The 13729-nt window shown below is 39.1% G+C and overlaps 1 protein-coding gene across 1 annotated transcript in view; it reads right to left on the reverse strand.

Moving 5' to 3' along the window:
• Positions 1 to 4772: 4772 nt before the first annotated feature.
• The window catches only part of IREB2 (iron-responsive element binding protein 2), a 59021-nt gene continuing 50064 nt past the window's right edge, over positions 4773 to 13729 (reverse strand). Inside the window, exons 17-22 of the mRNA XM_006870887.1 lie at positions 12131 to 12235; positions 11894 to 12036; positions 10468 to 10615; positions 10259 to 10381; positions 7481 to 7666; positions 4773 to 5033 (exon numbers count right to left, since the gene is read on the reverse strand). Coding sequence (XP_006870949.1) covers positions 4923 to 5033; positions 7481 to 7666; positions 10259 to 10381; positions 10468 to 10615; positions 11894 to 12036; positions 12131 to 12235 — 816 coding nt within the window. The 3' untranslated portion in view covers positions 4773 to 4922. The remainder of the gene's footprint in view (positions 5034 to 7480; positions 7667 to 10258; positions 10382 to 10467; positions 10616 to 11893; positions 12037 to 12130; positions 12236 to 13729) is intronic.

Consider the following 13729-nt stretch of genomic DNA (forward strand, 5'->3'; position numbering starts at 1 on the left):
CGGATCTCTTCCAATCAGTCAGCCAGATAGTTGTCTTCCAAATTTCTTGGCATAGATGAGTGCCTCCTGTGCCGCCCCACTTTCTTGAAAGATTTCAAGTTTTATTCTATCAGTTCTTGGTGCCTTGTTTTTTTGCCAATTCCTTCAATGTACCTTGGACTTCCTCCTTCAGTATCACTGGTTCTTGATCATATGCTACCTCTTGAAATGGTTGAACATCAATCACGTCCTTTTGATACAGTGACTCCGTACATTCCTTCCATCTTCTCTTGATGCCTTCTGCATCATTCAATAATTTGCCCAGAGAATCCTTCAATAGTCAAGGCTTGAATTTTTTCTTCGATTTCCCCAGCTTGAGGAATGCTGAGCATGTTCTTCCTTTTTGTTTGACTCCAGATCTTTGCACATTTTGTTGTAATACTTGGCTTTACCTTCTCGAGCTGATCTTTGAAAATTTCTGTTCAGCTCTTGTACCTCCATATTGCTTCCATTTGCTTTAGCATCTCTTCGCTGGAGAGCAAGTTTCCATGTCTTCTGACATCCATTTGGAACTTTTCCTTCGCGTCTTAATGACTTTTTGATTTCTTCATGTATGTTTTGCTTTTCTAACTCCCAGTCTTTGCACATTCCATTATATTTAACTTTGTCAAATATGGAGCTGCTCTTTGAAATTGCCTGCTCAGGTCTGTGTATTACTGAGAGAATGTATCTGTTGCCAGTCAGTGATCAGACGCATTTAAACGGGACACAGAATCAGTGGGTATAAACTAAGTGGCAGATTTCAGGTCAAATGATTTTGATCCAAATTTAGTCTCCCTATATTGAATGTTCAATCAAAGCTGTCCAAGTAGGGGATATTTGTAAAAGGTTGGTGTCCTAGTGTGACGCTGTAGGATAAACACTGGACCACAAGACAAGGTCAGCAGTTTAAACTTACCAGCTGATCCTCAGAACCCCTATATAGGAGTAAGTAGAATGACTGTGATGACCGTGATAGGGTCACTATGTCGGAATCGACAGCACCTAACATTTTGTAAAACGGAACACCCCCTCTCCTTTAGTTTTTCAATTCTAAGTATCATTTCAGGAAACTTAAAAGCTTCGCATTTTTTTAAAAAACAGGATTTATTTCCTCAAGGCTATTCCTAGTCACACTTTTGTCTTGGATTTCATTATTTACCCTGAAATGAACGGCACAGGTGAACAGAGATGAGGATGAACACGGCCCACATTTTGGCAGGTGTAATTGGGTATAACACTTAGATGATATATTTGAGGAGAAATTTCTAGATGGCGTCTCATTAAAGTTATGGTTGTTTTTTATTCATTTACCACAAATATTTTGTTTTAGGGGAATAACTCCAAGACAAACATAGAAACCACAGAAACCATGATGAGCTCCCCAAGTTCCACTCTGACGTGCTGACCTTTCATGGGGAACAGGGAACAAAGGAATCTCCTCCCACAACCGTGCCTAGTAGCAGCTGTTAAATTGCTGTGTCATATACGTCGTGTGGCACTGGGGGTTAAACAGACTACAAAGCTGTTTTAACTGCGAGGTAGGAGGTTCAAGCTCACCAGCTGCTCCTTGGAAACCCTATACAGGGTCACAATCAACTCAACAACAAACAACATACACATACTGGGCCTAGGCAGGGCAACCATTAAGGAACATTCCTGGGAAGGTTGGCTGGGGCACAGTTCGGCTGTCAAAGGTACATGAGGTACTCAGCACAAGGTGGAATTCAGCTCTGCCTGACTGGAGTCATTCACAGGCAAAGTGCCTTCAGATGTCGTGCTCTTCTGCAATAACAAGAATCAGATATGTGATAATACAAGTTTCTTTATTAAAAATAATTTACAGCATCAGTAACATATACACAATTTCATCAAATGAACTTTGCCTCCAATATATTTCTATACAATACTTAACATTATTGAACTTAAAACTGTCACACTGTCTTGTTGGCTTTAAAGAATAAACAATGATTTATAATTACTTAGTGAGATATACGGTTTCATAGCCATACAGTTTGTGTAAAATGGAAACACTCGTACTACCCACTTTAGGAGGAATAACATCGACAAAGCCTAAATTCATCCCCGCTTCCCTTTTCTGATTCCTCCAAACCTAAGATGGGGTCAGCAAGTACCATAGTACCTTCTCCTAGCCCAAAAAGCAAATGTTTTTAGTCACAGCAAAACGTCCAAGAATTCCTGCGTATCATCGCCATCACCTTATATGCAAACAACTGTGCCTCCGATTTCCATCCTTTTAATTCCATGGAAGCTTACTTACCAGTGAAAAATGGAGCAATCTAGCTAAAGGGCTCCTAGTATTTCTCATTCAAGTATGAGCTTGGGCATCAAACAGGAAATAACTGTCATCTTGGAAACATTGTGGGTATACTAATAGCAACTCTTGTGACTAAATGACACTTTCAGATTTCATTTTATAGGAGCATCCAAACTCAAAGGCATAAAACTTGGCATGGTATTAAAATAAAAATAAAAATGCCATTGATAGATGACTTTTTAAATTCCCAACACTAATTTGTTTCTCTTAACGTGTTTTCCTCCCCCCCCCCCAATGTTTTAGTGTGAATTATGTGATAGTTTACATGGGAGAGCATTAGCTTTACATTCATCCTATCGTGTATCATTTCATTGCCATGGTTACAATCCCCTCCATGCATCATCATTCTCTTAACATTTTATATTTCCTTTTTTGGGAGTGGTAACACAAAATTACTTTTTTATACTTAGTAGTGGTTTTTGTTTTCTATTTAATTTATATTGTAACACAGTACAAAATAACATATGTTGCATTTTGCCAAACAGCATTTGGCTAGAGGCAGAATTATTAATGTACACAATGGGGTAAGGGGGCTTCATAAAGTTTATTGGAAAATGGCATTAAAAGGTAATGGAATTTGCTAATGAAAACTGGATTAGGGAGACGGGAAATATGAAATCTCAATCCACAGCCACCTGTCTTCATCAGCTTCCTCTCCTGGATTGGCTGTTTATGATGATACTCATGCCTTTGAGATAGAGAGTATAGCCTAAAAAGAATACAGGGTTTTCACCCTCCACTATCTGTTAACATTTCTTCCCAGCACTAAGCAAGCATTTTAACTTTCAAATTGTGAATTCGCCATCCCCCAACTCGTTTTCAAGTAAATAAAAACACCGCACCAATGAATACAGAGTAGCGTAAGAAAACGCCAAGAGCACAATATGATCTGAAGATACCGAATGTAAAAAAAAAAAAAAAAAATTTTTTTAAAGAGGCTAAATAGTTTTGTCAAACTGTAGTCCATCTTGTCTGAATATGCATTTGCAAACTATTTTCAAAGATTGTACGACTGCTGATGTGCAAAACTGTCCATGGTCTTCGTCCGCTAGTTTGGTAGTTCCAGCATTTCAGAGTAAAATAAATACCTCTGTTATTCTGTGCAATGTGAGCAAATCCTGAATTGAAATAACTAGGTCATATAAAGGTAACTCCATGTGAAAAGTAAATCACTGCAATTAACCATTTGCTTGCTAAATTTAATTAAAAGCATAGAACCATATGGAATCAATTATCCAATCTTTTTCTTACAAGTTGCCAAGCTGCTTTTTGACATAACATTCAGTGTTGTGACCAGACATTCACAGTAAGTAAATATGGTACCCAGATAGCAACAAATGTTTTGTCCTGATGGTCAACTTTGGTTTATAAGATGACATGAAAAGTTGTTAAGTGCTGTCGAGTCAGTTCCGACCCAGAGGGACCCTGTAAAGGGTTTCCGAGGCTGTAAATCTTTACAGGAGCAGAAAGTCTCATCTTTCTCCTGCGGAGCAGCTGGTAGTTTCGAACTGCTGACCTTAAGGTTCGCAGGCCGATTTGTAACCACTACACTACCAGAGCTCCTTACCATGATAACGGGAATCAGTAAAACAAGGATTCAGAATGACAGGAAAGCATATAATTAATCAAGAAATAATCACACTTGAAAAGCTGTCTAAGGCTAAGCAATCATATGGAGTGGATAATGTAGATGTCTAGAGGAAATCACTTTAGGACTTAATGATGGAACTTCTCTTTAGCACTATAAAACATGTATGGAATTTATAACCTATCTAAAATATGTTAGAGAAGTTAGAGAGTCACATAGAGTGAGGAAAATGATGGAATCCAAGCACTATAATGCCATCTGAGGCTGGCCAGATTCCTGCGAAGTCAAGGGCTGTGTCCTACCTGGTTTCTGATCCCACTGTTAGTTAGCACATTGGCGGCACCACCAGGGTTATTACATAGTGGTCCATCTTTAGATCTGGAGGAATCTTGGCTGGACTGAACCAATGATTCTGGTCTGAGGCAGATTATACCCCTGGTTTATGAACTAAGAATGACAACTGGATCCAGCTCAGTTCTGAAAAGAAATAAATATATCTGGAAACTTCATTTATAAATCAATTCCCAACTTATACAATTTTAGAGTCTAATCTGGCTTTTTATATTCCAATCTGCAACTCTTAAACCAACAAATAGTAGTTCAGTTTTATAGGTGTGAAACTAAACAAACTTCAGGAAAGTTACTCATATAAGAATCTTAAACACAAGTTCAAATTCTGCCTTTATTTACAAAATGGTGTGATAAAATATCCCCCCCCACCACTCCCGTACTTACAGGTCTCTTCCAACAACACACTTTACACACTGATTTTAGCAATGTTAATAGCACCATTCGTATATTATTTAAAATCAAGAAGATTTCATTTCAGTCACTACGTTGATTTGCCATCATTGACATCCGTGGATGAGATAAGGAGGCATACTGGGACCATCTGCAGCTCCATGGTAAGAACGCTTGGGTCCAGCACAAACAGCTTTGCCCTTATCAGTTTCTGAAGGTCTCCACGGTGAGTAGATACTATGAGAATTTTCGTGCCACAAAGTTTAATAATCCTCCGTGTTTATATAATGTAATTTCCACGTCGTTTTCAAAGGAAGCAATTGCGCCAAATACTTTTCCAGTGCTTGTCTTCAAACAAACAAAAACACCTCTTATCAATCATAAACTCTGCAGTTACTTCAAATAAAACATGAGGGGGCTTCAAAAACTTCATGGAAAATTTCATTACCTTTCAATTCCATTTATCCACAAACTTTCTGAAGGCCCCTTGTAAAGCCTAAAATAGCATTAACATATCAGAAACCCTATACAGGGTCACTGTGAGTCAGAAATAACTCGACGGCTCCTAACAACAACCAATACCGTTCACAGACACAGTTCAAAGCCATCGTGGCTTGATGCTGACTGTTGTTCCTGGGGAAAGAGCACTCTTGTCACAAAACAAACGATGAACACTAGGTTTGCTTTTCACCCCTATTCACATTTAAAAAAAATAATTGTGAAAATCCTCTTTGAATAGCTTTTGGTTTTCAAAACAGGTACTTTTGTTAAAGTGAAACGTATGAAAAACAGGAGGTACCTGTACTCTAACTGCCTGAAACCTTTAAACCTGACAGTGGGCAGGAAGGGAGAGGGAGGACCCAAAACAACAAAATACCTGATATAGCACTTCGTTCATTGCTAAGTAGAAAAAAAGATATTCTACATGACAAGTATTATATAAGCTAGAGCACTAACTCAATGGGCTTAGATTTTCATTTATTAATCGGAGAAGTTATACTTCACTATTCATCTTGCACTAAGTATTTACTGCATAGAACATTACTCTTCCTTTTCCTTCCTAGTTCTAAAGTCTACTCTAAGTCTGAATGCTCAACTCTGCCTCTTTTTGGAATAGTGTAAATGACGTAATTAAAATTAGATCAGGATAGCAAGAACTGAAAACAAGAAAAAGGAAGTTAATGCATGTACTTGAGAGTCATGTTTTCCCAAGGGCATTGCCACCTGGCATTCTGGGGTCCTCAAAGTCAGTAACTGCCCAGTGCTCACTGTCCAAATGGAACCAACATAACATCTTATTACTCCTTACTCCCAACTACATGCAATGTACTCTTGTGTCTTGTCATAGAGCTATGAAGACCTACTCAAAACTCCTCCACTTGACCTGCAGGACATTGTTTCCCAATGCCTCTCAGAAAGGCAACTTCCTAACCCTGACCAGAGACCACCTAACTCTGTAAAAACTCCTTGGCATTGAGCACATTACCAGCAATCGGCTGTTACTTAGTGTACTTTCCTAAGATTAGTCGATGCAGAATAGGGAGTGTAACGATTTACCTGGAGGAAACTCTAATACCATATATGGGTGCTTAACAAACCCTATTTGATGGAAGCAGCATGATATGCAAGAAAGAACAGAGTTAAAATGCCAAGAGACCCGTGATTCAGTTCTGTCTGTGTCATTTGCCGTTAGCTTTACTTATCAGTAAAACAAAGGGGTTGAACTGGATGATTTAAAAGGTCTTGTTTAGATCTAAGGAATCGAAAATTCTCTGATTCAGGTAATAGATTTTGGCACATTAAGCAGAGAACTTTTCTTTTTCTTGAACAATAAATTCTTAGTAAACTTTAATATTCAGTCAGCGTTTAAGAGGAACACCTTCTGGATTTACTGAAGGTGACTGTTGAAACATTAAGTACAAGGGAGGCAGAGTAAGCATGGGGCACTGGAAAATGCCAGAGAATCAAGATGGACTGAAACAGACAGTTCTGTTACAAAACAGACACACACCCTCATGAACATGTATATATATGTGTATGCTAAATTTTCTCCAATGGAAAAGACAGAGCTTTTCCAATCACACAGTTATAGAATTAATAAGAATGTCCTTGAGTGTGTTTAATTTCAACATACCAAACACACTACTATACACAGACAAGCATGGGTTTTTTTCTCATTCCTCTGAAGAAATCGATTCCCTTTATGAAGAGTTTATCTCTAACAAACCTTTGTTGTTAAATCCCATTGAGTTGGTTCCAGCTCATAGTGACCCTGTATAGGGTTTTCATGGAGTGGCTGGTGAGTTTGAACCGTGCCACCGTGTGGTCCAGTGCTTTAGCCCACAGTGCCATTCCAGGATTCCACTTTAAGAGACTATTAAAGATGGTTATGTACAAGTTAACCTCTTTCAAGGATCTGTTTGTTAATTCTGTGGTTATGTTACTGGAAAAGCGTATTTTCCTTTGTAGAAGTGTTCAGCCTGCATTCACACACACATTACTCTGTAAGGTAATACATGCCCGTCTGACAACGAATTCCAAATGAATCTGCTTTCCTTTTAACTTCCAGGGTCCTGAACCTTTTGGATGTCATAACTCCTTTATAGGTCTTTTCTTCCTGGGCTAAACATCTATTTCTTTCTACTTTAAAGTATATAATAAATGGTCAACTTTAAGCTATAACTTATGTTCATTAGTTACTGTTAGTATGCAATTTACAATAAACAATACTCCGGAGGTCCAGGCACTGACTGGTCCTCAGTATACAATCATTTACTTGAAAATTTCAAATATACCTTTATACTCAATGTAATTCCAGGTGAAAGTTCTTCAGGAAATGTAAAAGAGAATGTTTCTCTGCCAGAGAGGCCCAAGGAATCTGCATTTTCTCCTGGAAGGAACTGAAGTGGGGCTATACCAATGCCAATCAGATGATCTTTGTGAATTTTTTCATAACTTTCAGCCAAAACAGCTTTCACACCCTGTAACAAATACTCATTTTATTTCCATTTATCAACGAGACTGTGTTATAAAATAAGCATTTCCAAACAGGTAAACAATAAAATTTCTGTTTATTCTGCAAAACATTTTTAACTGAAGACCAGAGAAGAATTGATTCATTTGAATAAAGGTGTTGGGAGAAGAACACTGAGAGTCCTATGGACTGCCAGAATAACAAGTTAATCTGTCCTGGAAGAAGTCCAGCCAGAATGTTCCTTAGAAGTGAGGATGATGGGACTTTGGACATGTCAGGAGGGACCAGACCCTGGAGAAGGACATAATGCTTGGAAAAGTAGAGGGTCAGAGGAAAAGAGCACGATGCTCCCATTGAGATGGACAGACACAGTGGCAGCAATAATGGGCTCAAACTTGACGGTTGTGAGGATGGTACAGGACTGGGCAGGGTTTCCTTCTGTTGAGCGTAGGGTTGTGATGAGTCAGAACCAACTTGATGAGACCTAACACCACCACCACCTCATATAACATAGTCAATGGTACATCAAAGTTCTTCTAGAAGCCCTTTATTATTATTATTTTGTTAAAATTATTATAAAGCGATAGTAATTTCAAATTCAACATTTTTCAAGTATACAATTTAATGATATCAAGTATACTAATAAAACTCTTTTATGGACTATTTTTTAAGTAGCTCCCTAAGTTATTCTGGATTCCCCTCCGCTAACCCAGGGTTAAGTACAGCCAGAGCCTACCACGGAGAAAGAGCTCTGTAAGCTGGGGCGGCTGCTTTGACCTCAAACAGGGCTCAGGAGGATTTGATTAAACATGGTAGATCATGTGCTCATCAGCACTCTCTCTTGAAATGCCACTAAAATAAAGGAATAAAGGAGGTATAAACCCTCAGGGACAAAAGGAATAGGACGAGAGAATGGTATACATATACTTAGAAGATCAGGTTTTTAGTGTCTAACTGAATGGACAGCTAAGGATCACCAGTTATATTGCAAAGCCTCATATATACAAAAAGCTTAATATCTTTTATTTCTATTTTTCTTACTTTTTGAAGGATCACCAGTTACATTGGAAAGTCTCCTATATACAAAAAACTTAAGATATTTAATTCTACTTTTCTACTTTTTGAACTTCCGTCAAATATATACAGCTGCTTTCTCTCACTATCTCCTTACGCAACATTTTGCATTTACAACACCAGGCCAAGACCAGTCCCTAGGCTTCCTCTGTAAGCCACCTGGAACCAGACTCTGGAAGCCCCGACACTGACTGACCTATATATATAAAGGACAGAGGCTGACGAGCTATGGGAAACCATCTCCCATTCTCCATGTCCTCTTGGTCTAGCCACGCAGGGTGAGGGGTGAAGGCAGGATAACTTGAGGTAGTGGGTGGGCAAGGGGATGCTAGCTGAGGGCCTAAAGGTTCTGGGGAGGTCAGTGGTGAAAGGCAGAAAGGGGAGGAGAAGGAGGCCATGCAGGGCTGTGAGGCTGGGATGGACAGAAGACATACACTTGACTACCACCTCTAATGTTTGTAAGATCCGTGGCAGTGAGGAAGATGAGGTAGAAAAAGGAGGTTTTCTCATCCCAAGATGCACCAGGGGTACCTAACAGGTGATGAACTGAGCCCGGGGGGGGGTAAAAAGCACTGAAGAAGGTACAGGTACAGCCCTCAACTCACATATAACACCAACTTTGCCTAACGACCTGGTCTTTGGAACCTAACCATGCTGGTAAGTGAAGAGTGGGTGTACACGTAAGACAAATACAAATACAGACTGCACTGGGGTAAAGGAACCAATACTGATATACTGATATTCACAGCACCTATAATTAACATCTAAGACAGATGAGATTTTGGCTTATTTCTAAAAATACTTCCATTTTAGGGGGTGCGGTTTAAAGACTCAAAAAGAATGGACTATTCTTCTCTGGCAGATTGTCCATTTATTCTGCAACACAGAAAGTCACAGGAGAAACGACTTCCTGGCAGATAGCCAACCACCATTTTTGGAGGTGGAAAAAAAGGCTTACAATAAGGACATCTACTTATTAACCCTAATGAAGCAAATAGGATAAAGTTAAATTAAAAAGGAGGCAAGTAAAACTAACCAAGGTACAAATTATTATTATAAAGTAAGAGTTCAAGACAGACTCTCTTCTCTCTCCTATACTGCTTTCCTTAAATAAAGACTGATGTAAGCTGAATCAAATTCAGTGTTAAAACACAAGTAGATGGATATAAAACATTACATAGCTACATTAAACCCACTACTGTCAAGGTAGATGCCAACTCATGTGACCCGACAGTACAAAGGAGAACTGCCCTACAGGGTTTCTGAGACTGTAAATCTTTAAAACAGATGGTCTCATTTTTCAGCCTGGAGTGGCTGGTGGATTTGAATCGTGATCTTCTCAGCAGCACTCAGCTTAAACCAGTGAGCTACCACAGCTCTTAAATTATCACATAAGATTGCTTAAAAAAAAAAAAAAAAATCCAAATCAGCATTAAAAAATCCAAGTAAACTAAACTTTCATATAAGGTATTACTGACATAGGGTACAGTTAAAATTTAAGAAGATAAATTTTAAGAATTAATACCAGCAAATACGGTCCTTTGGCAGCCCAGTCTCTTGAATTTCCTGAACCATATTTCTTTCCTGCTAAAATAATCAGCGGGATACCTTCTTTCTGGTACAGCTCCGCAGCCTCAAAAACATCTAACTGTAGATTCAAACAAACACAAACATCTTTAATACAAACTTTGATCCAGTTAGCAATTGTTTGAGTACTTTTGTCTATATCCTTACCGTCTGTCCTGATGGAAAATGAATAGTTTTAGGGGCTGGTTTTCCAATAAACTTATTAAAAAGCTTGATATTTGCAAAAGTGCCTCTTGTCATTACAGCATCGTTCCCTCTTCGGGCTCCGTAAGAATTGAATTCACGAGGGGTAAGGCTACAAGAAATTTATGAAAATCAATTTCATCCAGATAGAAAATAATACATTATCGAGCTGTAAAAAACTTAACTAAAAAATTCAGACACTGGCCATCAAAAATGGGAGTGCTATAATGGCACAAAATGGCTGGCTTACAAGCTTTCACGAGTGTGCTTAGTTTCAGAATGAGGAGGGTAAGGTAGAATCCCCACTGAATTGTTTCCCTCTTCTCCAGATAGATCTGGTGAACGGAGATGGAAGACGATGGTGATAGCATTTTATGACTCAACTGCGAGTACTTGTTAGCAGGATTAATTGTGATGGTCACAACTGTAATTACAGACGATGTGTAACTAAAAGGGAGGTGTAGTTTATCTGTCATTCCAGGACCATCAAGAAGAAGAGTAAGAGTGGAGTGTGAGCATTCTAGAAAAGCGGCGACAGTGACATGGAGACAGAGCAGTCACAGGGTTTAGGCCCACGGACTGAGAAAGGCTGTGGGCCTGCGAGCAGGAGGCTGGCTGGTAGAATGTGCCCTCTGGACATTTAAATGAATAGACAGTTATTGTTTTATAAGTGTACATCAAGTATTTTTGCCTTGTTCATGTGTGGAATATAACATGTGAATGGAGAGCCAGAGAGGAAGTAGGATAAATGTTTCAGGGAGGAGACTGCAATAAAACAACAAAATAAAAAACCAAACAAACAAAACAAAAAACTTATTCAAAATTAGTTTTCACTATGAAAAATGTTAAGTATGTATATACTTGATGGCGTCAAGTGTGGTAGAGGTAGTGAGGTTGGCCCAGGATTGGACATTGTTTCGTTCTGCTGTGCATGGGGTCGCTATGAGTCGATTCCGACTCAATGGCACCTGACAACAACAACAACATACAAGTAGAGAAAATATGAACTCCTGGAATTTCTTCTTTCTTTTATAATCACTACCTATTAGGTTATTTCACAGCAAAACACACATACCTTGTCACTTAAAATGCACCAGTTTAAAATAAAAGACAAGAATTTCTTAGTATCAAATAGTCAATGTTACAAATTTCCCATACATTGTCATTATTATTTTTTACAGTTGGTTTGCTCAAATTAAGTGTCAATAAATTCATCTGGCGGGTACATCTCCAGCACTTTTGATCTACATATTCCCTTCCTCCTCTCTCTTTCCTGTATCTACGCCGTGCACACCGCATCCCCACAGTATCAGTTTACACAACCAGTAGAAGCCTGCTAATCAGTGAGAAATAAATATTCTTTAAAAACACCCTGGAACCATGCACATACCCTCTGTTTGTCAAATACTTAGCAGCAGCACTACTCCTTGCGATGCTTCCGGCAGGGGAGATATGATCTGTCATGACCGAATCTCCCAAGTGTAGTAAAACATGGGCGTTTTCAACAGGCTGAAGTGCAACGGGCTCTTTGGTCTATAAGGTCAAAGGCCCAGGCATTTCGTTACAAGAGAATTGTTTTTAAGTTCACAAACATTTAAAAAAGATCAAACAGTAAAGCAGGGCTTACAAGCTTATCAAAAAATGAAGGACATCTAATATAAGTGGACTTTAAATCCCATGGAAACAACACTGAATCAGGTGCTTCTAAAGAATCCCATCGTTTATTTCCTTTCTGTGAATATAAGAGAATGTGGTTAGAATGGAAGAAAAAACCCTGTCCATGTGGAACAAACAATAAGAGAATACCATCTATCACATGATTCTTTAACAGAATGGATCAAGATTTGCTCAGCACCTTACAACACATTACCGCTTCAGAAATACCCTAAGGGCTAAGTTTCAATATAAACGGAACATAAGGACTTCACAGAGTTTCCAAAAATGATCTATGTAAGTTATTAGGGACACAGTTAATCTTAAGAATGCTATCATGGAAAAAAACTCTTGATTTCATTAAGACACACACTCACGCACTGGGAAGGTAATGAGTGTGATTTTGGATATAAAAGCTATCATCAATTAAGAAATAAGATTTCGAATGCTATGACTCGTTTTTGTTGTTAAGTGCTGTTGAGTGGGTTCCAACCCATAGTGACCCTGTAAACAGTTTCCAAGGAGCAGCTGGTGAACTTGAACCGCCGACCTTGCAGTTCAAAAAGCTTTGCAATCTGGCGCATTAACTCACAGCACCACACCAGGACTCCATTACTGTTGAGTGCCGTTGAGTCGATTCCGACCCACAGCGATCCTGTACAGGGTTTCTGAGGAGCAGCTGGTAAGCTTGAACTGCCCAGCAAGTAAATGATTTATCTTAAGCACCTCTGCTTTGTTCAACGTTATTTTGTTCTGTATCATTGCTTATTGGTCCTGTTTTCAAATTACAACTCAAATCTCACCACCTTGTGCCACCAACTTTTTCCCCTTGGACAACTGCAATTGGTCTTCCTGATCTACCCTTCCTACCCAAACCCAATCCTCTCCCTACATCTGTTTTCAGTATGAAGATGGAGAGATCCTTCGAAGTAGGCCAGGATACTTCTTAACTCAAAACCTTTCAGTGGCTCCCCATCCCACTTAAGGGAAAAAGGCTAAATTCTGTTATTGTTAAGTACCGTCTAGTTGGTTCTGACTCCTACTGACCCCATATATAGGGTCTCTGAGGAGAGCTGGTACGTTTGAACTGCAAACCTTATGGTTAGTAGTCCAGTGCTTATCCTATTATGCCACACCAGGACTCCTAAAATTCTGGATCTGGACACCCATTTTACCTGACATTTCCTACCATCTCAAAAAACAAATGTTTTTGGATAGTGCATCACAGTATTTGTAAAGGACAAGTGTTATCTTTAATCTCCACCACTGTGACAAAGTTACTTAAGGATTCTCTTGTACAGTGGCCTTTGTGTGGTCACTCCATAAGGCCTTCATGCAGAATAACAGCTAGATAAGAACAAAAAGAAAAAGAAAAAGAAAAAGACTTGCCCATCTGGAGCAAACACTAAGCTGGTGGTTGTTTTATGCCACTGAGTCAGTCAGTAGTGTTTCCAAGGAGCAACTGGTGGGCTTGAACTGCTGACCCTGTGGTTAATAGTCCAGCCTAATCTGACTGTGCTACACCAGGCCTCCAAACACTAAGGCGGTGCCATCTAGAACATGACACTTTTGA

The sequence above is a fragment of the Chrysochloris asiatica genome, unplaced genomic scaffold (genome assembly GCF_000296735.1).
Source record: "Chrysochloris asiatica unplaced genomic scaffold, ChrAsi1.0 scaffold00156, whole genome shotgun sequence".
NCBI lineage: Eukaryota > Metazoa > Chordata > Mammalia > Afrosoricida > Chrysochloridae > Chrysochloris > Chrysochloris asiatica.